Source organism: Bos javanicus, chromosome 3 (assembly GCF_032452875.1).
Source record: "Bos javanicus breed banteng chromosome 3, ARS-OSU_banteng_1.0, whole genome shotgun sequence".
Lineage (NCBI taxonomy): Eukaryota > Metazoa > Chordata > Mammalia > Artiodactyla > Bovidae > Bos > Bos javanicus.
In genome coordinates this window covers 70,307,169-70,332,534 of record NC_083870.1, presented here as the reverse complement: position 1 = coordinate 70,332,534, position 25,366 = coordinate 70,307,169, and the positions used below count along the sequence as shown (strand labels likewise).

The following is a 25,366-nucleotide window of genomic DNA, read 5'->3' as shown; positions in this document are numbered from 1 at the left end:
TTATAGTAAAGAATTTTTGAGAGGAAAATAACCCCACTAGCTAACGGTATTCTCAATTACCCCTCTTGTCACTGAGATGGAGAAGAATCATGTGCATAAGTGTGCACATGGGAATATAAATTGGTACAACTCTTTGGAAAGCCAATTCCTAACATACATTAGGCAGTTAAAAGTGCTCCTACTGATAACCCATAAATTTCACTTCTAAACCTAGGGGGAAATCTAAATAATAATTTAAAAAAATGTTTTATGCACAAAGATGCTGTCTGAAAGTTTCTTTTCCTTCAAAGCAAAAATTCAGAAGCATTATAAACCTTAAAGAGAATGGTTTAAGTTTGGGGCACATCCATATAAACGGGACAGAATGTAATTTTTAAAATAAGGTTCCAAAAGATTTGGCTTTAAAAATGGAAAATGAGTGTAATGCTGATAAAAGTACAAAGCTGAACTGCATGGAAATGCAATTTTGTTGATCGAGCTCACATCGTGTGCCTGTCCCAGTGCTGGGAGAGTGCTTCGTGAATATCATCTCTTCTTGAACAATCCCAATTGCCAAGCAGTCTCAATGGCACCCCACTCCAGTACTCTTGCCTGGAAAATCCCATGGACAGAGGAGCCTGGTAGGCTACAGTCCACGGGATTGCTAAGAGTCGGACACGACTGAACGACTTCACTTTCACTCTTCACTTTCATGCATTGGAGAAGGAAATGGCAATCCACTCCAGTGTTCTTGCCTGGAGAATCCCAGGGACAGGGGAGCCTGGTTGGGCTACTGTCTATGGCGTCGCACAGAGTCGGACACGACTGAAGCGACTTAGTAGAAGCAGCAGCTAGTTTCACAAATGAAGGAACTGAGGCAGAGGACCATGAACTTACCCCAGGTCACACATCTAGTCAGTGGTGGAAATGTAATTTGAATCCTAGTCCTGGGCTTCCCTGGTAACTCAGCTGGTAAAGAATTCGCCTGCAATGCTGGAGACCTGGGTGCGATCCCCTGGAGAAGGGAAAGGCTACCCACTCCAGTATTCAGGCCTGGAGAATTCCATGGACCGTATAGTCCATGGGGTTGCAAAGAGTTGGCATGACTGAGCGACTTTCACTTTCTTTCTGACATTAACTTCCTGGCTTGTCTTTTTTTTTTTTTGGAGAAACCATGTTTCTCTCACACCATGATATGGGTTTATTAATGTCTATATATGAATAGACAAAAGACAAAAAGGAAATGTGACTGTTAACAGCAGTTATCTCTGAGAGGAGAAATTATGCACAGTTCTTTTCCTTTTTTAATGCTTTCTTATGTTTTCCAAAGTTTTGGTAGTATATTAGTTATATAACTTAAAAATAAATTTCATGTAAAAATAATCTGCTTATAATTCAATTTGAAATCATTCAGACACCTTTGAGAGTGTTTGATATTCTGTCGCTTTTAAAAAATGTTTTTTAACTGCTCTTGATCCCCTCCGGCTGCCTTTAAGACCCTGCAGACTCAATCATTCCCTCTCTAAGTATCATCAATCCTCTTCTCAAAGCCTTTCTTCTCTTTCTGTTATCTCACCCACTTATCACCAAACTTCATTAGATTTACTATCAACCACTTCCACCTTCCGTTTATTCTCACCTCACTGCAGTCCCCCTCTCCCATCCTCACTCCTCTCTGTGTGTGTGAGAGTGCTCAGTCGCTTCAGTCCTGTCTAACTCTTTGCAACCCTGTGGCCTGTAGCCCACCAGGCTCTTCTGTCCATGGGGTTCTCCAGGCAAGAACACTGGAGTGGGTTGCCATGCCCTCCTCCAGATCTTCCAGACCCAGGGATCAAACCAGTGTCTCCTGCATTGCAAGAGGATTCTTCACTCACTGAGCCACCCGGGAAGCCCCTTTCTTTTCTACCATCTCTGAAACCACTTTTCTCCCCAGTAGTCTTCTTACAGAACCATTCTGCAGCTTGTAAGACCCTGCTGGCTTCCGGGTCAGCACTCTATCAGGTTTTCCCACCAGTTGGAGGTTCTTATCTAGTCCATGTCATTGTTCCCAATTTCCTGCAAGGCACACACCACCATGCTAGAAACCTCAGAGTGGCTCAGGTGCCTCCCTCCCTCTCCTGGCCCAGGCAGAGTCAGGCTCTCTGTTCTCTCTCCCTCTTCCAGATCCCCATGGACAGCTGCTTCTCCCCGGCACTTCCACTACTGCTGTGAGCCCACACCCTCTGGCAACAGCTTCCTAATTGACCTCCCACCTCCAATCTTTTCCAGCTCATTAATCCATCTTCCACATTTTTAGCAACATCATCTTTCTAAAGCAGCTCTGCTCATTAATTTCACTCCCCTGCTGAAAAATGTTTCATCGCCTCATCACCTACACACCTAACCTAGCTGAGAATTGAAGGCCTCAAGAAACAGGGCCCCAAACTTACTAGAGAGTGTCACTTGCTGCCACTCTTTCAGCCAACTCACAGTGCAGTCTGGCCTCAGTGAGCTTTCTTTTCCACCCACAATGTCCCCTCACACCTCTGCAACTTCACATCTGCTTTGCTTAGATTTTTTCATGTCAGGAATGCTTTGCTTAGATCTTTTCATGTCAAGTTGCATTCAGTCCTCCAGGCTCAGTTCAAATGGGAGGACCTCTGTTCAGCTTCTTCCTACTCTCACAGAGGCAAGGAATGACTTGCTTTTCGGGCTCAGTCTCTTTGTTCCTCTCGTTTAGCATGTGATCCCTTCCTACAGCATTTTAAAAAAAATTTTATCTCGCAGCTACATCATGTAACCCCATACTGGTACATGGTAAGCTTGCAGTTAACTTTTCTTGCATGAATGAATATATGAATATTAAAACAACATTAGTAAACAGTATTGGCATAAACTAAATGTGAGACAAAGGTGATAATTTAGAAATACTGAATATTTTATTTTAAATTATATTAATATATTGTGTATAATATAAAATTATATATTACACATTAACATTTATCTGAACTATTTATTTCAAACTTCAAGAATACACAAAGACTTTAATAATTGCACATTTAATAGTTATGATGTGTGTATTATATGAAACTCTAGAAAACCAAAGTTCAAGGATCAAGACTAATATAGAATTTGGTCCCTATTGATTAAGTTTGAAATTATGTATAGGTTAATTTTACACTGTACTGTTTTTTCAACATTAGTTGTAGAATTCCAACTAATAGTTTTACAAGGAAGTGAATTTGAGAGCCATAAACAATGATTCTATATAATTCATGCACATGATATAAGTCACAAAGTGACTCAGTCATGATTTAGTCGCTCAGTCATGTCTGACTCTGCAACCCCACGGACTGTAGCCTGCCAGGCTCCTCTGTCCATGTAATTCTCTAGGCTATTCTTGCCTAGAGTGGGTATCCATTCCTTTCACCAGGGGATCTTCCTGACCCAGTGTTTGAACCCTGGTCTCCTACATTGCAGGCAGATTCTTTACTGCCTGAGCCACCAGAGAAGCCCATAAATCACAAAATGAATTCCTAAAAGAACAAATCATATACATCTGAAGTGAGCATAACACTTGCTCACTTTAGTAGCAGCATACTAATAAATATTTTCAGTAACACTACACCCACTCCAGTACTCTTGCCTAGGAAATCCCATGGATGAAGCAGCCTGGCAGGCTACTTCATCCATGGGGCCGCTAAGAGTCAGACACGACTGAGCAACTTCACTTCACTTCACTTTACACTTAATATTGGTTTACTCTTGATTCTACAGTTGCTCGTAATTGTATGGTGCACCCACAGGTAGATGGTTTCATGAGCCAAGTTTTCTGATTTACTGCTACTTGGTCAAGCAGAGAAGTAACATGCTTTTTCACAGACATTAAAACGATGTTGATGCTTGAAACTACAAGTTCCATGGAGCAAGGCTAAAATGATTTATAAAGTTAACTAGATATCCTTCTAAAAGTGCCATGTCAGAGTGGAAAAAAAAAGTTGTTGATGCTTGGGTTGTGAATCTATGCTGACCAATGTAGCCTAAAGTGGGAGGGACGGCAGATGTTCCAATGCCTGTTCCCTGAAATTTAGCATACGGCTGAGCTTGGGAGCCTTCAAAGAATAACAAATCTGAAATAATTCATGGCAGTTAGAATTACTGATATTTAAACAGATGTCACTTTTTTTTAGTAAATGGAAATTGAGGTACAGATGGTGAGGACTGGTATGTTTTAAAGTAACCATTATGGACTAAAAATCTACATTTGTTAAATTAAATATCACAAATTATACAACGATGTCCATATTTTTCCCTAACTGAAATGAAGAAATGCTTACTTTGGTGTCTTGCCTCCTCTCACTACCTAGAGAGGTATACAGTATTTCTTGTTTCATTTTCACCTTGTTTCATTCGTTTTTAACGAAATACAGGAAGAATTTCCCCTGATTCTGGGTACAGAAAGTATGAATTTTCTTACTGGAAAGTATCAGTTGTGAAGGAAATAGTTAATACTTGTACCTCCATATCAAGAACCTTATGGAAAATAGCCTGGGCTAAGCACTCCCGGATATATTTTTGGTGATCCTTCTTCATGATGTTTAGTTTGTATTCCTTTTCAGAAAGTATTCTTCCATTTCTTGTGATCTGTCAATGAATAAATAAAACATACATAGAAACACAAAGCAGAGAAATAGAGGGACAGTCAGTCAATCAGAAAGAGAAATAGGCAGCATCTTTAAAGCCTACAGAGTATAGTACTATGGTTGATAAACTTTCACTTTTAATGAATGTTTCATAAGGGGAAAAAAAGCAAAAGGCAGTCTCATAAACTCATCATTGGGAAAACACATACAGGTGGTGCACTTGATGTTTAAAACAAGGTTTTCATTAGCGTAACAATTTTCCCTTGATAGAACCCAGGTGTTCTTTTCATTTCTTTTTTTGAACACATTGGGGAAGAAGGGATGGAGTGCTACCTTGAAACAATGAATAGGAGCAGTGATCACAAGGCCCATGATCTCACAGGAAATACTTTGAAGGGCAAAACATGTAAGCTACAGAGGATCTCATCAATTTGTTTTTAAAATAATTGGTTTCATTACTTTGTTTTCACACTGCTTTTCTTCTTCTACTTTCCAGCCCAGAATGTAATTTAATTTGCTGTGATTCAGATATTTTCAGATTATACAGTACTACAGATACAAAGTATTCCAGGCAGGTTTCAAGAGACATCACTGCAAGTCCCAGGAGTGATAGTTTCTGATTTTTATTTTATTCCTTCCTATGTCCTATGGGCGTATTTGTTCTATTTTTAATATCTTCCCTAAACTGAGGATGTTATACTTCCTAGAATGTTCATCTTCTTCCTTTTCCTCTATTTAAATACTGTTCTTCTCTTCACATCTAATTCAAGACCACGTATTTCTTAACTGATAACTAGGTTTTTAGCACTGTTATTGCAACACATTGAAGTATTGAGATCAACTAGAATTGTGCTACAAGTGATTGGTTATTGATCATCTTTTTCATGAATGCATTTTCTAATGGAAGAAAGGGGTGTAGTTATAGAAAGTGTGCTTGGAATTGTGAATAAATCAGTTACAGACCTTGAAATGTGTTGTCCATGGGATACCATGTCCTGTTTATCCAATCAGGAAAAATTGTTGAGAACTTCCTGTACTGCCCCTCCCTCAGCAATTAACATTGTTATTTCTCCCCAGTTGGACTGGAAGCTCCCATAGGGCAGAAGTGCTTAAACTTGAGACGAAAATCACCTGGAAGACAAGCTAAAGACTGATGGGCCCTCCTCCAGTTTCTGACTTAATAGATCTGGAGTGTTGTTGTTTTGTTGCTAAGTTGTGTCTGACCCTTTGTAACCCCATGGACTGTGGCCCACCAGCATCCTCTGTCCATGGGATTTCCCAGGCAAGAATACTGAAGTGGGTTGCCATTTCCTTCTCCAGGGGGTCTTCCCTGATCAAACCTGCATATCCTGCATTAGCAGGTGGATTCTTTACTATCTGAGCCATCAGGGAAGCAGATCTGGAGTGGTGCTCTAACAAGTTCCCAGATGATGCTGAACACTCCCGATTTAGGGACTGTATTTGTACAACTGCTCTAGAGAAAGGGCTGTGTCTTTGCTGTTTGAGTTGCCATGTTTATAATTGGTATTCAATAAGTGCTTGTTAATGATGTTGATAAGAAATACAAAGTCCTTCCCATTTCATAGGAAGCTCACAGACTGTTATCCAAAGAAGCAGTGTTAATAGCAACCACAGTAATTACAACAACCATTTTTTCTACATCTCTGATTGTCACAACTCTGAGTGCTGGGTATCATTATCTTCATTATCTTTCTTCAACTGAACACTTTGGAGCTGAGAAACTTAAGTGTTTTGCTGAAGATTTTGTCTTCTAAATGGCAGAGCCAGGTTTCAGCCAGGTCTATCTGATAACAAAGCCCCGGGAGACAAAAAGCAAACTCTCTGAGATCTACCCAGACAGACTGCCAAGCACAGAAACAACAATTAGAAATGCGATGCATATCCTTTCAACACCATGGCAACGAGAGTTAAGGAAACTCACTGTGTTTTAAGAGAGTAAATAGCTAAAATCGTTAGTCACACTTTTTATAACCACACTCCTTACTTTGAATGGAAAACTATAGTATTTTTTTAAAGGTTTTCACATTATAGACATTTAGAGAAGTGGAAATTTTCTGGAAATGATAGTTTTGGAGCTAATGAAAGACACTAATGTATCAATAAACTGTCACATGAAATGAAAGAGTTTTTAAAAATTTAGAGGAAAATTTTGAACTGTTCATATCTTCCACATCATATCCTGTGATTATTAAAAACAATATTTTTTCCTGAAGACAGTAAAGACTTCTCTATCCTAACTCCCTAATAGTTCCTGGTTTATACAATATGTTCAATAAATATGTGCTGAATAAATGAGTGAATAAACAAATGAAATATGTTGTTAGAAACTTACAGGGATTTTCCTTAATAATTTATAAGTTGCCTTAGCAGCCCTCCCGACCTCTCTTCTTATCTTTTGAAAGATAGACTCAAATAGATAAATCAGAGCTTTGGAAAGGAAGTAATTATTCTAAAGTGAGGGAAGGGAAAATATGTCATTGTTAAGCTCAAAGAGGAAACTAGGAAAGATAGGGAAATATTGGACTTAATGAAACAAGGGGGCAGGTAGAAACAAAACCAAATCTTACCAGCCCTGATCTTAAGAGATGCCGCCTTATCCTTGTATTGTTAAAATATCCAGCCAGGTGTTTATCCGTGAGACTATTATATGCAGCAAGTAATCTGGAACAGAAAAATGAAACCATTAAGGTTTTATGAAGTGTTACTTGATAACCAAAGAATTCTTGACTCTCATCCCCAAAGTGTGCATTATCTTTCATTCATCCAGCCAACCAGTCATTCATGTACGTGTTTAACAAACAGGTGTTAATCACCTATTGGGGCATCCCTCGTGGCTCAGGTGGTAAGGAATCAGCCAGCAATTTGGAAGACCTGGGTTCAATTCTTGGGTTGGGAAGATCCCCTGGAGGAGGACATGGCAGCCCACTCCAGTTGGAGAAGACTCTTGAGTCGCTAGGATAGCAAGGAGATCAAACCAGTCCATCCTAAAGGAAATCAGTCCTGAACATTCATTGGAAGGACTGATGCTGAAACTGAAGCTCCAATACTTTGGCCACCTGATGCAAAGAGCCAACTCATTAGAGAAGACCCTGATGCTGGGAAAGATTGAAGGCAGGAGGAGAAGGGGACAACAGAGGATGAGATGGTTGGATGGCATCACCAACTCAATGGACATGAGTTTGAGCAAGCTCTGGGAGATGGTGATGCACCGGGAAACCTGGTGTGCTGTAGTCCATGGGGTCACAAAAAGTCAGACACGACTGAGTGACTGAACAACAACAAGCACCTATTGTTTTCTAGGTTTGATGATAAGAACTGGGAGACAGTTTGATGCCATTTTATCCCACAGACAAGTATGGAAATCAGATGTGAACTATTAAATTGGTTGTGAAAAATCCAATAACAGAAAAATACAAAAAAAATGGGGACACAGAGAAGGAGATCAGCAACTCCTCTTGTCAAGAAAGTCTTCTTAGAACTTCCACAGTGGTCCGGTGGTGGGGAGTCTGCCTGCCAGTGGGCCTGATCCTTGGTCCACATGGATCCACACGCCACCAGGCCACTAAGACCTTCCTTAAGAGACTTGTCTTGGGTGGTTGCAAGATGAGTATCTCTCCACACCTGCCCACCAGAATCTTAAAACCTTATATAGAGGCCTTAACTGGGTTCAGTCATGTACAGGGTCCAAGTGGTCTCAACAACACATTGCTCTCTCAAGTCTGGGGCATACATTCCATGGATGCGGAGTGGGGGGTGAGGAGCCTCTGATTACCCAGGTCCATATGCTTTCAATAACCTCATTCAATACCTCTGCTAGATTTGAAGACCAGGATGGCACAATATTTTCGTATCCTTACTGATGTTATTGATTAGATAGAGTGCCTGATGAACTATGGAATGAGGTTCGTGACATTGTACAGGAGACAGGGATCAAGACCATTCCCATAGAAAAGAAATGCAAAAAAGCAAAATGGCTGTCTGGGGAGGCCTTACAAATAGCTGTGAAAAGAAGAGAAGTGAAAAGCAAAGGAGAAAAGGAAAGATATAAACATCTGAATGCAGAGTTCCAAAGACTAGCAAGAAGAGATAAGAAAGCCTTCTTCAGCAATCAATGCAAAGAAATAGAGGAAAACAACAGAATGGGAAAGACTAGGGATCTCTTCAAGAAAATCAGAGATACCAAAGGAACATTTCATGCAAAGATGAGCTCGATAAAGGACAGAAATGGTATGGACCTAACAGAAGCAGAAGATGTTAAGAAGAGATGGCAAGAATACACAGAAGAACTGTACAAAAAAGATCTTCACGACCCAGATAATCACGATGGTGTGATCACTGACCTAGAGCCAGACATCCTGGAGTGTGAAGTCAAGTGGGCCTTAGAAAGCATCACTATGAACAAAGCTAGTGGAGGTGATGGAATTTCAGTTGAGCTATTCCAAATCCTGAAAGATGATGCTGTGAAAGTGCTGCACTCAATATGCCAGCAAATTTGGAAAACTCAGCAGTGGCCACAGGACTGGAAAAGGTCAGTTTTCATTCCAATCCCAAAGAAAGGCAATGCCAAAGAATGCTCAAACTACCACACAATTGCACTCATCTCACACGCTAGTAAAGTAATGCTCAAAATTCTCCAAGCCAGGCTTCAGCAATATGTGAACCATGAATTTCCTGATGTTCAAGCTGGTTTTAGAAAAGGCAGAGGAACCAGAGATCAAATTGCCAACATCTGCTGGATCATAGAAAAAGCAAGAGAGTTCCAGAAACCCTCTATTTCTGCTTTATTGACTATGCCAAAGCCTTTGACTGTGTGGATCACAATAAACTGTGGAAAATTCTGAAAGAGATGGGAATACCAGACCACTTGATCTGCCTCTTGAGAAATATGTATGCAGGTCAGGAAGCAACAGTTAGAACTGGACATGGAATAACAGACTGGTTACAAATAGGAAAAGGAGTTCGTCAAGGCTGTATATTGTCACCCTGTTTATTTAACCTATATGCAGAGTACATCATGAGAAACGCTGGACTGGAAGAAACACAAGCTGGAATCAAGATTGCCGGGAGAAATATCAATCACCTCAGATTATGCAGATGACACCACCCTTATGGCAGAAAGTGAAGAGGAACTAAAAAGCCTCTGGATGAAAGTGAAAGTGGAGAGTGAAAAAGTTAGCTTAAAGCTCAACATTCAGAAAACGAAGATCATGGCATCCGGTCCCACCACTTCATGGGACATAGATGGGGAAACAGTGGAAACAGTGTCAGACTTTATTTTTCTGGGCTCCAAAATCACTACAGATGGTGACTGCAGCCATGAAATTAAAAGACGCTTACTCCTTGGAAGGAAAGTTATGACCAACCTAGATAGCATGTTCAAAAGCAGAGACATTACTTTGCCAACAAAGCTTCGTTTAGTCAAGGCTATGGTTTTTCCTGTGGTCATGTACGAATGTGAGAGTTGGACTGTGAAGAAGGCTGAGCGCTGAAGAATTGATGCTTTGAACTCGGTGTTGGAGAAGACTCTTGAGAGTCCCTTGGACTGCAAGGAGATCCAACCAGTCCATTCTGAAGGAGATCAACCCTGGGATTTCTTTGGAAGGAATGATGCTAAAGCTGAAACTCCAGTACTTTGGCCAGCTCATGCGAAGAGTTGACTCATTGGAAAAGACTCTGATGCTGGGAGGGATTTGGGGCAGGAGGAGAAGGGGACGACAGAGGATGAGATGGCTGGATGGCATCACTGACTCGATGGACGTGAGTCTGAGTGACCTCCGGGAGTTGGTGATGGACAGGGAGGCCTGGCGTGCTGCAATTCATGGGGTTGCAAAGAGTCGGACATGACTGAGCGACTGATCTGATCTGATCTGATCTGACTGATGTTATTTATTATGTATCTAAATAATGATGTGTTCAACACATGAAGATACAATTTTGTTTGTGACACATTCTTATTGGTATAAGTTTCTAACTAGCTTAAGTTCAGCAATTTAGAAATGTTAACTTCCACATATATAGCTAGACAATTTCATTAATTCCACATCCAGAACCCCCAAAAAAGAGAAATTCATAGAATTACAGTTGATTTTTAGGGTTTTTCACTTAAAAGAGAACAAATTGGTTCCCTGGTCATATGCTACACCTTGGTAGATAGTCAAAATAAGGGTATAAATCAAAGTTTGAAACTATGTTTTCTAAGTTTTAACCTATCTTTCATTAACTGTTATCTTACAAAAGCAGGTACATTATACATGTACACATATGCATGAATGTGCACACACATATATATACATACACATAAATATGACTGTGTGTATATACATAGAGAGACATAGGGAATGAAAGAAAACACATAAGCCTAAACACAGCCCTAACATAAAGCTGTCCTAAAAAATGCATGCCCTATTACCTGCCATAAAGATTAATAATCTATATGTTTACTGAACAGCTGATCCTTAACTTAAACTTATTCTGAGACCAGAGCAGGGACACTTATTATAGAATGAAGTAAATGTCATTAGCAACAATTTTATTTAGCTATTTGCACTGCCTTAATTACATGGAGATGGTATTGGTGACCTTTTCCTGTCTCTTCTCCTTAATGCCCACCTCAGGAAAGTTCCATGCTGTTGAATAGTATGGAAAGTTTCATTTCGTCCACAAAAGAGAGTGAAAAGCATTTACAAAGCTCAGAAGCCAAGGTGCCACACGAGAGTTGCAGATGCATGAACAACTGCGGAAACCATTATTTCACTGGGTTTACGTAAAAAGACAACCTGAGGGCTTCAGTAATGCACACACAAAACCGGCTCTGGGTAATGCTTTGAAATCATCTTTTAAATGAACTGTCTTGGTGTCCTATAGTTCATCAAAGGTTTCCTGTCTCCAAAAGGTCAACGTTGTATCCCTTACCCTTTCTGAATCTCAGAATACCTTTTCAGCAACTCATTTCAGAAAGGTGAGCAGGTGTCTCTCAGTCCTAACAATCATGATTCCACAGTTCACAGATTCTTAAGATAAATCATTAGACTGATATCATACATAGTCTTTTGTCTGTTTTTCAGGCTCACATTTTTAAAAATCAATAGTTTTGGAATAACTGTGAGTGCTAAAACCCTGATTAAATGTAGTAGGGTCAAAATGTTAAGATAATGTGAACCTCAACTTCCTTATTGACAGTAAAATATCCCATTCTTTTCATTTAGACTTTGAAACATTTTTAATATTTAGGTCTTAATAGGAAAGCTTAGCCAGCTTTGGCACCATCTCGTTCTAATTCTGCTCTCTCAGGCTCCTATTGAATGAGTATGTGTCTGTGAGGCCCCTCCAATCTTACTGAGAGGTGCAATAGATCTAGGCAAGTTGAAATCTTTGCACACATCTGTTTTCTCACCTTCTACTGTTTAGGAAAGACTGAGGGCCCCTGGTAGGGATGCTATGTGTAAAGCATCTCTTTCCATGACTATGAATAATAACCAGCTGGGTCCCCCTAGGCTCAGTTATTTCTTTTTCAGACAATGCCTTAATTTTTTTTTAACTGAAATTTTAGATAAATGAATTGTTTGCTAACAAGAAACTATGCTAAATTATATACAGATTTAGTAAAATGGTTGTTACGGATTGAAAGTATGTTTCCCCCCAAAATTCATAGGTTGAAGAATTCCCTGGCAGTCCAGTGGTTAGGACTCTGAGATTCCACATGCAGGGAGCATTGGTCAGGGATCTGGGATCCCACAGGCCCAGTGGTGCTGCCAAAAAAAAAAGAAAAAAAATCACAGGTTGAAACCCTATTCCCCCATGTGATGGTATTAGGAGGGAGGGCCTTTGGGAGGTGGCTAGGTCATGAGGGTGGAGCTCTTATGAATGAGATTAACGCTGTATAAAAGAGACCCCAGAGAGCTCCCGTGTCCCTTCTACCACGTGAGGACACAGCAAAATGGCCATCCACGAACCAGGAAGCAAGTTTTCATCAGACACTAAATCAGCTAGTGCCTTGATCTTGAATTTACCAACCTTCAGAATTGTGAGAAATAAATTTCTGTGGTTTATGCTGTCATAATACCAGTTTATGGTATTCTGTACAACAGACTGAACAGAGACAGCAAATAATGCAAACATTTCCACAGTCAACATATAAATGTCACCCTCATTGTGACCATCAAGCCCCCTTCACAGGGAGAGGGTAGCAATCCCATGGCTCAGTCACAGCCATGATCTGTCTCATCCTTTCCACTGTTTCTCTTCACAGGTCTTGGTATGATTTGCAGCTTCCTTTTGCATGTATTCAATGATAAGATTTACAATTACAGCCACACTTAGATTTAGTAGAACTCTTCTGATCTTTCTGCCTTGTTCTCTCCACTCACTGCCACTGTTTCTCCTCCCCAACACACACACACACACATTGTTTCCTTGCACCCAGCACAATCCTGGACCAGATGAGGTCACCTCGCCTGGGTTGGGATTGTGCTACATCTTGAATATTCCATTCTCTTGTAAGTTACTGTCGGCATCCATCAAAGCTGGACTTCCTGGTCACCAACATCGGCCCTGTGATCCTCTCCTGCTCCTATCCATAAGATCAACAGCTGTGTTGGTCACAGTGACCACCTGGCTACTGTGACCACATCACTCACACGCCATGCTGTTTACACAAAGGCCCATAACTAACTGGCCAAACCAACTTGTTGGCTTCTTTACATGATGGACAAGACTCTTTACCCAACCCCAGTACCCTGGGTGGGGAACGACCCACTTTCTGACTCAACGCACTGGGAAAACTGCCCCCCAGAAAACAAAGCAACTCTACGATGGTTCCTGTTTCCCCCGCTTCAGTCTGCATCTCCCCATTCCTGTGGTGCCTGAGTATTAACGAGCAGCTGCTGAGTCACAGGGAGAGCGGCCTTCCCAGCTGCAGCCTTTCAACATTTGACCCTTCAACCCTTGACTCCTGCCTCCCACCATGTAGATGATATAATAAGGGCTCTGAACTAAAAAGGTCAGTTCTTATCAATCCCTCCATCTGCCCCTTAGAGAGTCTATCCCATAGAAACCCAGACTAAAAGGAAAGTCACTATAATATGCATCACAGACCATTTACTGAGTACTGACTGTTTTCAGGGCATTCTGTACAGCCCCAGGGACCCAGAGATGGCACAGACACTGTACTCATGGAGCTCCAATGGGGGGCTATGCATGTACATAGGTGTGTGTGTTTGTGTGTGTGTGTGTGTGTGCGTGCGCACGCTTGATTTCTTCCCATGTCATAGGCTAATTCTTTCACAAATAGTTACTGAGTGTCCCCATGTCAGACACCATGCCCTCAGCTGGGGAAGGAGTGTGGAATCTCTGTCCCATTGTGCAGATTACGCTTTCACATACATAGTCCCATTTGTCTGCTTCCAGGCCTCTGGGATGTGAGCAGTATCTGTTACAGCTCTTCCATCTTCCTGAAATGGAAAAGCTCCAAAACAGGATTATTGCTTAAGGTGAGTCAGTCCAAATAAAACATGATGAGAGTCAGGTATCCTGGACCACAGTGATAGAGGAATCTCTTAAACCCCAATACCTACTCCCAGCATGCCAGTCCCCACAATCTCTACTTCTGTAGACAGAGGGATGTAGGGAGGGAGAGGGATGTAGTGGTGAAGACTGCAGCTTCAATCCAATCTGGTTTTACCATTACTGGGTCCACAGCTGGGAGCACATGACTTAAATTCCCCATGCCTTGATGATTCTGCCTTCCACAAAACACTCGAACAGTCACACAATTCAGTCAAGTTCTTTGCTACTTTCAACAAGGATCACCTTTCCTTCAGTTTCCGATAACATATTCCTCATTTCTGTCTGAGACTCCATCAGAATGGCCATTACCATCTGTATTTCTACCAGTGTTCTCTACTGTGATGTGTTGTGTAGGAAGGCAGATGCTTCCTCTCCTGCTCCCTTTTCTTTGAGTCCTCATGAGAATTACCTTTAAAAGCCCCTTCAGGAGAAAATATTTTCACACCATATGTATCTGATAAGGGGTTAATCTCAAAATTATATAAAGAATTCATACAACTCAATAGCAAAAGCAAACAAAATAAAAAGCAAAAAAGACAGATAATCAGATTAGAAAATGGGAAAAACACCTGAATAGATATTTTTCCAAAGACTTATAAGTGGTCAACAGGAACATGAAGAGGTGCTCAGCATCATTAGCCACCAGGGAAATGCAAATCAAAAACACACTGAAATATTATCTCACACCTGTTAAAATGGTTATTATCAAAAAGACAAGAGATAACATGTTTTGCCAAGGATGTGGAGCAAAGGAAATCCGTGTGCACTATTGGTGGGAATTTAAATTGGTGCGGCCACTGTAGAAAACAGTATGGAGGCTTCTCAAAAAATTAAAAATAGAACTCCCATATGATCCAGCATCCCATACGTGGGTACATATATAAAGGAAATAAAATCACTATCTCAAAAAGATATCTGTACCTCCATGTTCATTTGGAGCATTATTCATAATAATCAAGACATGGAAACAACTTAAGTATCCATCAATAGAAAAATGGATAAAGAAAATGTAATACATGCACACACACTTGAATATTATTCAACCATAAAAAAATGAGGAAATCCTGTCATTTATGACACAAACGGACCTTGAAGATAGTCAAGTGAAATAAGCCAGAACGTGAAAAAGGAACCCTGTATGATCTCACTTATATATGGAGTCTAAAAAATCCAAACATAGAAACACGACAGAATGGTGACTGCCAGGGACTCAGGGGTGGGAGAAATGGAAAGACTGATTAAAGGTACACACTTCTGATTATAAGGTAAGTAAGTTCTGGGAATCTAGCACACAGCATGGTGACCTAGCAAGGTTATGCACAAAATCCTTCAAGCTAGGCTTCAGCAGTGCATTAACCAAGAAATTCCAAATGTACAAGCTGGGTTTCGAAGAGGCAGAGAAACCAGAGACCAAATTGCCAACATTTGTTGGATCATGGAGCAAGCAAGGGAGTTCCAGAAAAACATCTGCTTCATTGACTATGCTAAAGCCTCTGACTGTGTGGATCACAATAAACTGTGGAAAATTCTTAAAGAGATGGGAATATCAGATCATCTTACCTGTCTCCTGAGAAACCTGTATGTGTGCCAAGAAGAAACAGTTAGAACCAGACATGAAACAACTGGTTCAAAATTGGGAAAAAAGTATAACAATATTGTATATTGTCACCCTGCTTATTTAATTTATATGCAGAGTACATCATGCAAAATGCTGGGCTGGATGATGTGCAAGCTGGAATCAAGATTGCCAGGAGTATTTACCCCACAAAAATTGGCAAACACTACAAGTCTCTTATTTTCTTTCTGAAAACCCAGTTTATCAGCACACCACTGACTAAATTTAAAAATGAGTAGCAAGATATATAACATGGGATAAATAAAGTGATTAATTATATGAGCAAAAATATAGAAATATGTTTTATATACTTTTAATTCAGAAATTGATCTTTTGTATTTAATATTTGACCAAATGGCCTCATATTCCTATTCAACTTTCTCCTATCCCTAACAACAACAACAAAAAAACATAAGGGCTCCAACAAATACACTGACATTTTTCAGCAGCATTTCAATCAGGAAATTTTATGCAAGATGTCTCTTTACATTGCCACAAATGGAAAGACTCAACTCATCTACCAATCTGGAAAACCTGATTACACCATTGTATGCTCAACAGAATCAAGTGAGACTTAGGTGAATGAGCACAGTTTTATTACTAAGGATGAGAAGCCTAATCAAGAAGTGCTTTGGATTTCAGAGGTCACTAAATCTGCAATTTGTAGATTTTGATGGGGTCCAAGGTGGGGGCTATATCAAATCTCCGCTGCCAAAGCAGGCTTTCAGCCAGATAAAATTTTTCCTCAACTCACATACCAAGTGCTTATACTGGGAAAGCAAGTTAAACAAACTACAGGATATTATGGCTTGATTGCCTTCATGTTACAGTTCATGGAGAATGGAGTACAGTGCACCAATCCAAATGTCTCTCTTTCTGTCCATCAGAAAAAAATTTGCAAGAATCCACTGAACTCCCACTGCATGAAGAAACTCATCACACTCAAGCCAGCCAACCAAATCAAAGATTTTGAATCACAGTAAGAGTCTTAGCAAAGAAAGTTAATAATATCTAGATGGAAACAACTTCCCCAAATGAAATATTTGAAAGCAGCACTAATAACTAGAAAAAGCTTTCTATCATTAAAACTGCAAGTTTGTTATTTAAGAGTCGGAAATTTAAGAAATATGTGACCTGACATCTTAACTCTTAAGAGGTGCAATGATTTTTCTGCAATTACTTAAAACAAATGCATCTATAACACTTCCTGCCCAAAGTAAATTTAATGAGATTTAAAAAAAGGAAAAGATTGGGAGCCAGAAGGCTTGAGGTCAAATAATAACTCTACCCCTTAAAAGATGTCTGGCCCTGGAGAATTCAATCTTCTTCCCTTTATAATTATTGTCACCATGAAGTAAAATGCTGTGACTGCTTCCTGAAGTAGATGATCTATGCTTATGGGTCTGGAAACAGATTTACCTGGAGCCCTCCCCAGGTGGTGCTAGTGGTAAAGAACCCACCTGCCAATGCAGAAGACATAAGAGACACCGGCTTGAACCCTGTGTCAGGAAGATCCTCTGGAGGAGAGTATGGCATCCCACTCCAGTATTTCTTGCCTAGAAAATCCCATGGACAGAGGAGCCTGACAGGCTATAGTCCATAGGGTTGCAAAGAGTCAGACATGACCGAAGTGACTTAGTACAGCATATTACATCAGTGGATTACAGAAATTCATATGTGAAAAGGTCTGGTCAACTCCCTCATTTTATATTCAGGAAACTGAGGTTCTAAAACTAGGCATGATTCCTTAGTACACTTAGATCCATGTCCTCACAAAGAAAATGCAGAATGTCTCAGGAGTTCCCACAAAATTGTTCCTATCCCTTTCCTACGGTCTTTGTCTTGCCTTCCACCAGAATTTCTTTCATCCATGTTTAATTACTCCATTTAGATTAACAAGATTCTTCCCTGTACACTTTTCATCTGTTGTAGTATGGAGCCAGGTCCACTGTAAATACCCATCCAAAACTGGTTGAATGAATGGTCAATCAGTTAATAGAAATCAAATATATTAGTCCAATTCATTGATGTATAACCTTTAAAAAAATCACGTGGAAGAATCATAACATTTCTTCTGCTTCAGGATAAGAACTGAAAACAGTCTACAACAAAAGAGATTGAAGAGCATGTTTTACATATTTGGACTTTTTTAAATTCAGAATGCTCAGTGTGGATGAGCACACATCGCTGACAGTGTTAGTCTTGTTGTTTTGGTTTTGTCAAATAAGTGCCTTTGTGGTGTGCTTCAAAGTTACATTAGAAGAGAAGTTCCCAGGGAGGCAAGGAAAAAAAAACCTTTTGAGGAAACTTGAAGAAAGACCAGGACAGAAGAGCAATTGACATAGGGTCAATTATTTTCCAACCCTTTATAAGAAAACTCTGCCAGCTAAAATTAAACAGTGAGTTTCTGCTGCCTGCCCCTTTGTAGAGGGTGATTGGACTGATATCATATAAACAATTTTGTGTTACATTCTTCATTCTTTTTTATTTACATCCAAATCTGCCATATTTCAGCAATTATGCCAAATATTGATTTACAATTTCTCTTAGTTTATTCTAATTAGGCATCCAGATGTGATCCATCAGGTTATTTTATTTATGGCCTTAATATTAATAGTGTGGTTCAGTTCAGTTCAGTCGCTCAGTCGTATCCAACTCTTTGCGACCCCATGAATCGCAGCACACCATGCCTCCCTGTCCATCACCAACTCCCGGAGTTCACCCAAACTCATGTCCATTGAGTCGGTGATGCCATCCAGCCATCTCATCCTCTGTCATCCCCTTCTCCTCCTGCCCCCAATCCCTCCCAGCATCAGGGTCTTTTCCAATGAGTCAACTCTTCACATGAGGTGGCCAAAGTATTGGAGTTTCAGCTTTAGCATCATTCCTTCCAAAGAACACCCAGGGCTGATCTCCTTTAGAATGGACTGGTTGGATCTCCTTGCAGTCCAAGGGACTCTCTAGAGACTTCTTCAACACCACAGTTCAAAAGCATCAATTCTTCGGCGCTCAGCTTTCTTCACAGTCCAACTCTCACATCTATACATGATCACTGGAAAAACCATAGCCTTGACTAGACGGACCTTTGTTGGCAAAGTAATGTCTCTGCTTTTGAATATGCTATCTAGGTTGGTCATAACTTACCTTCCAAGGAGTAAGTGTCTTAATTTCATGGCTGTAGTCACCATCTGCAGTGATTTTGGAGCCCCCAAAAAATAAAGTCGGACACTGTTTCCCCATCTATTTGCCATGAAGTGATGGGAACAGATGCCATGATCTTAATTTTCTGAATGTTGAGCTTTAAGCCAACTTTTTCACTCTCCTCTTTCACTTTCATCAAGAGGCTTTTGAGTTCCTCTTCACTTTCTGCCATAAGGGTGGTGTCATCTGCATATCTGAGGTGATTGATATTTCTCCCAGAAATCTTGATTCCAGCTTGTGCTTCTTCCAGCCTAGCGTTTCTCATGATGTACTCTGCATATAAATTAAATAAGCAGGGTGACATTATATAGCCTTGACGTACTCCTTTTCCTATTTGGAACCAGTCTGTTGTTCCACATCCAGTTCTAACTGTTGCTTCCTGACCTGCATATAGGTTTCTCAAGAGGCAGGTCAGGTGGTCCAGTGTTCCCATCTCTTTCAGAGTTTTCCACAGTTTATAGTGATCCACACAGTCAAAGGCTTTGGCATAGTCAATAAAGCAGAAATAGAGGTTTTTCTGGAACTCTCTTGCTTTTTTCATGATCCAGCAGATGTTGGCAATTTGATCTCTGGTTCCTCTGCCTTTTCTAAAACCAGCTTGAACATCTAGAAGTTCACAGTTCACGTGCTGTTTAAGCCTGGCTTGGAGAATTTTGAGCATTACTTTACTAGCGTGTGAGATGAGTGCAATTGTGCGGTAGTTTGAGCGTTCTTTGGCGTTGCCTTTCTTTGGAGCTGGAATGAAAACTGACCTTTTCCAGTCCTGTGGCCACTGCTGAGTTTTCCAAATTTGCTGGCATATTGAGTGCAGCACTTTCACAGCATTATCTTCCAGGATTTGAAATAGCTCAACTGGAATTCCATCACCTCCACTAGCTTTGTTCATAGTGATGCTTTCTAAGGCCCACTTGACTTCACATTCCAGGATGTCTGGCTCTAGGTCAGTGATCACACCATCGTGATTATCTGGGTCGTGAAGATCTTTTTTGTACAGTTCTTCTGTGTATTCTTGTCATCTCTTCTTAATATCTTCTGCTTCTGTTATGTCCATACCATTTCTGTCCTTATCCAGCCCATCTTTGCATGAAATGTTCCCTTGGTATCTCTAATTTTCTTGAAGAGATCTCTAGTCTTTCCCATTCTGTTGTTTTCCTCTATTTCTTTGCATTGATCGCTGAGGAAGGCTTTCTTATCTCTTCTTGCTATTCTTTGGAACTCTGCATTCAGATGCTTATATCTTTCCTTTTCTCCTTTGCTTTTCACTTCTCTTCTTTTCTCAGCTATTTATAAGGCCTCCCCAGACAGCCATTTTGCTTTTTTGCATTTCTTTTCCATGGGGATGGTCTTGATCCCTGTCTCCTGTACTATGTCACAAACCTCCATCCACAGTTCATCAGGCACTCTATCTATCAGATCTAGTCCCTTGAATCTATTTCTCACTTCCACTGTATAATCATAAGGGATTTGATTTAGGTCATACCTGAATGGTCTAGTGGTTTTCCCCACTTTCTTCAATTTAAGTCTGAATTTGGCAATAAGGAGTTCATGATCTGAGCCACAGTCAGCTCCTGGTCTTGTTTTTGCTGACTGTATAGAGCTTCTCCATCTTTGGCTGCAAAGAATATAATCAATCTCATTTCAGTGTTGACTATCTGGTGATGTCCATGTGTAGAGTGTTCTCTACACATAGTGACTAGTAAAAACAAAGGTAGTCTCCAAACTATGCTGACTGCTGGTAAGATAGTTTTTGCAGTGTTCACAGACAAGGCAAGAGAAAAACAGGTCATGGGGAGTCAGCAGGGCTGAGACACACTAAGGTTGACTAATTGTCTATAAGAACTAACTTGAGCCACCAAGCTCCTCTCTGGAGACTTAAGAATTGTATATCTTTTAATAACAAAACACTTCTATTCATTAATACAAGAATAATATCCAAACTAAGGGAGCAGACTAGGCTGTTTGGAGGAAAGGTGACCAACAGGAAAGTTCTAGAAACCAATAATTTTTATCACTTGTATTTATTGATCATTTCCTTTTTTGTAGTGCACAGTAAAGTCTCTATATTAGTTGTTGTTGCTTGGTCACTCTTTGTGACCCTATGGACTGTACCCTCCAGGTTCCTCTGTCCATGGGATGATCCAGGCAAGAATACTGGAGTAAGTTGCTATGTCTTCCTCCAGGGGATCTTCCAGACCCAGGGATCTAACCCACATCTCCTGTGTCTCCAGTATTGGCAGGTAAATTCTTTACCACCGAGCCATCTGGGAAGCCCAAACTCTCTGTGTAACCCACATCTCCTGTGTCTCCAGTATTGGCAGGTAAATTCTTTACCACCGAGCCATCTGGGAAGCCCAAACTCTCTGTGTAACCCACATCTCCTGTGTCTCCAGTATTGGCAGGTAAATTCTTTACCACCGAGCCATCTGGGAAGCCCAAACTCTCTGTGTAACATGCACTGTATACTTTAACTCTCAAAACAATTCTGCAAAGTACTATTATCCTCCCTCTTCCTAGATGAATAAACCGAGATGTAGAGTAGTTTTTATAGACAATTAGCTCACAACTAGTTAAAAGGCATATTCTGAAATCAAACAAGGGGCTGTTGTGCTGTAATCACTAAACTGAACTGTGCTCAATGAGGTACAACTGCCCCACAGAGCTCAACCTGGAGAAGGAAAGGCATGTAGGGTGTCAGGTAAGTGAACAGTCATCCTGTAAAAGGTGCTAAGAAAGCAGGACTGTGACAGGTGACGAGTGAAAGTTCAGGGAGGATGTATTACCTCCGTAAAAAGAAGATTGTTCAAAAATCAAAGGAAGGGCCTGTAAGATGGTGTGCCCCACGCTTCCAGGACTGGATGGTTTTGTGACAGCAGTGAAGAGTTTTAACAGGGAAACGGTACAACCAGATTACCCTAACCCTCCTTTTAACACCAAATTCCCTCCTGTTGTGTCTTGAGGAGGCAGAGTGCAGTAGGTAGTTAAGAGTCTGACCTCTCTAGTCTGTTTTCCTGAGTTTGAACCTTACTAGACTAGCAATCAGAGGCAAGGGTTACAGTACAGTACAGTTCAATCCCTCAGTCGTGTCTGACTCTTTGCAACCCCATGGATTGCAGCACGCCAGGCCTCCCTGTCCATCACCCACTCCCAGAGCTTGCTCAAACTCATGTCCATCAAGTTGGTGATGCCATTCAACCATCTCATCCTCTGCCATCCCCTTCTCCTGCCTTCAATCTTCCCCAGCATCAGGGTCTTTTCTAATAAGTCAGTTCTTCACATGAGGTGGCCAAAGTATTGGAGCTTCAGCTTCAGCATCAGTCCTTCCAAAGAAATCCCAGGGCTGATCTCCTTCAGAATGGACTGGTTGGATCTCCTTGCAGTCCAAGGGACTCTCAAGAGTCTTCTCCAACACCACAGTTCAAGAGCATCAATTCTTCGGCGCTCAGCCTTCTTCACAGTCCAACTCTCACATCCATACATGACCACAGGAAAAACCAGAGCCTTGACTAGACGAACCTTTGTTGGCAAAGTAATGTCTCTGCTTTTCAATATGCTATCTAGGTTGGTCATAACTTTCCTTCTAAGGAGTAAGCATCTTTTAATTTCATGGCTGCAGTCACCATCTATAGTGATTTTGGAGCCCAGAAAAATAAAGTCTGACACTGTTTCCACTGTTTCCCCATCTATTTCCCATGAAGTGGTGGGACCGGATGCCATGATCTTTGTTTTCTGAATGTTGAGCTTTAAGCCAACTTTTTCACTCTCCACTTTCACTTTCATCATGGTAACAAATATAGAATTAAAAATTTGAGACATTGCAAGAATTACCAAAATGTGATGCAGAGACATGTAGTAAGCAAATGCTTTTGGGGGGGAAAAAATGGTGCCAATAGACTGCACCATGAAGGGTTGCCACAAACCTTCGATTTGCAAAAAAAAAATGCACTATCCTTGAAATATGATAAAGTGAAACACAATAAAATGAGATATGCCTGCAATGGAAGGACAGTCTGATGTATTATAATCATAATAGCTTATCATACTTGGCATACATGATCTCATTTAATCTTCAAAGCACCCTATGCACCAGATTTTTAACCCCATTTCACAAATAAGTGAACTATGCCCACATAGGATGAGTATCCCAGGAGAACTGAAATCAAAACTGGGTCTTGAATGACAAGTCAATTGTTAAGGGAGAAAATAAATGTAAACAGGTGATGAAAAGGGCAGAAATGCTGTTCAGACTCATGTTAAGAAAGGAAAACATTATATACAAAATGTCCCAAAGAGAGAGAACACAAATCCCCAGTACTCAAGTTGAAACTTGTTAAGTATTTACCATAGAATTAGTGCAATCAAAGAGAGTTGAGTTCTGCAATATTACTAAATCATCAGTTAAGTCAGTTACGTATTATATTTCAATAGGCTTCAGTGGGTTGTCTTGGCTTAGAAGTCTGGTCATTGTTTATATTTGACCTTGGAATATAACTTCATATCAATGCAAAGAGCTTCTTAAAAAAATAAAATAAATAATACAAAAAACCAGCCACTAATGAGGGCAAAACCAATAAAGTTACCAAGCATGTTGGGTGGGAAAGGCTAATATAATCAACCTCTTTTAAGATTGTCTCATTCCTCTAAAATGTAACTCTTATGTGCAGTAGTGAGGTTTAAAATAGTAAGGACATCCAGCCAAAGGTTAAAGAGGTTGACTAAATCTTAAATGATCATTTTTTAAAAAGTACTTATAAAATTCACCAGTCCTTCTAGTATTTGTCAATGTCAATGTAATGATGCAGTTTTCTGAGTTTGTCCTTAGTTCTTGAATTAGATAAGAAAACTAAGTATTCTAGAGAAGTAAAAATGCTCTGGGTCAGAGTTTCCATTTTACAAAAATTCTCAGTTGTCCAGATCATGGTTTCTTTAAAAGGGTAGTTTCATTTTCAAGGTTATGAATAAGTGGATCAGTGCTAATTTTCATTGTAAAAATCCATGAATTTAAAAACAGGTTACCATTTAAAATAAATTAGTTTAACTGAACAAGAAAGTGATTTATGGACTAGAAATACATTCCTTATCTTCCCTCTCAGTTAGTTTAGTCTATTTCTACTTATTTTGAGCTGTACATTTACGTATTTTTGGTTGATGTACTTCAAGAATGAAATTTTAAGGATTTGATAATCTTATAATAATCATTTCATAATATATACATATATAAAATCATCATCATTGTTCACCTTAAAATTATACAGTGTTATTGGTCAATTGTATCTCAACAGAGCTTGAAAAATTGAACTAGAGGAAAAAACAAACAGAGAAAAATACATATGCAGCATATGCTTTGCACAAAGATCAAAGTAAATACACAACAGCTGCCATTCATTGTGTCTATAACATGTGCCAACATTCCTGCAAGCGAGGTATTTATATTTACCCCATTTTTTGAAAGAGGAAAGTGAGACACAAAGGAAATTGACTTTCTTGAGTTCACATAAGGCACAACTGAGATTCAAACCTCTACCTTTCTGACTCCAAACATGCTTATTTCCTATTTTTTAAATGAAACATTGAGTTTCTTCTTGGAATATCATTGCTTTTCATTTAGAAAAACACAAAAAAATAAGGACAATTCTCACACACTTCTAATCCTGCAGATACTTCAAACCTTTGCTTGTTTTCCCTTTGAAACATTCCAGCCTTCTGCCCACACTCCCCAGGACAATTTCTTAATGTTCTTCAGTCCCACACCCCAGCTTCCTTCTTGAGCTGCCCTGCTCCCTGTCACTTGGGATCCCTGGGACCTTGGGATCAGTTCTTCCTCCTTGCTCTTTTATTTGGCCCTGAAATCAGACTTCTTCCCTTCTGAGTCAATATCCTCACTAAGAACTGGAACTTCAAACCCCTCTCTACAGACTGTAGCCTGAGATTAGCCTCACTCACTCCTTAAACCTACTTCCAACTCTCAAAGATACCCACCAGGGTCAAAGCTCTCAGTCTCAAGTCTGATTGAGGGGGAAAGAGAGTTTTTATAAGAAAGAATTTAGCAATGATAACCTTATGTAAATTCCTATGAACTGTGGTGAAAAAGTCATTTGCTGGCAGTTAGAGACAGAGAGTCTAATTTCAAGGAGAAAAAACACTCAAACTCACTTTTTAAAAGATTTTGGAGATGAACAGAGATAAATCAGAAATTAATTTTTTACTTAGAATTGAAGGCAAAGATCTTTCAGTTAAAAAAGGAAATCCTAGTGCACACACTTGGTATCATATCCAAGGTTCTAAAACTTGAGCAAAAGAGTCTTGAAAGAGACAAAAACAAATTTGAAGTATCTCAGGTAAACCAGATTTTGCTTGGTTTTACAGC

The 25,366-nt window shown here is 40.1% G+C and overlaps 1 protein-coding gene across 3 annotated transcripts in view; it reads right to left on the bottom strand.

The window, feature by feature from the left end:
* ERICH3 (glutamate rich 3) overlaps positions 1-25,366 on the bottom strand; it is a 120,594-nt gene that overhangs the window by 81,833 nt on the left and 13,395 nt on the right. For 2 of the 3 annotated variants that reach the window (XM_061411569.1, XM_061411573.1), the window contains exons 1-3: positions 13,071-13,167; positions 7,190-7,283; positions 4,477-4,602 (exon numbers count right to left, since the gene is read on the bottom strand). In XM_061411569.1, coding sequence (XP_061267553.1) covers positions 4,477-4,602; positions 7,190-7,283; positions 13,071-13,135 — 285 coding nt within the window. In that variant the 5' untranslated portion in view covers positions 13,136-13,167. Of the gene's footprint in view, positions 1-4,476; positions 4,603-7,189; positions 7,284-13,070; positions 13,168-25,366 lie in introns of those variants that run through there. The other variant, XM_061411570.1, reaches the window with a different exon arrangement.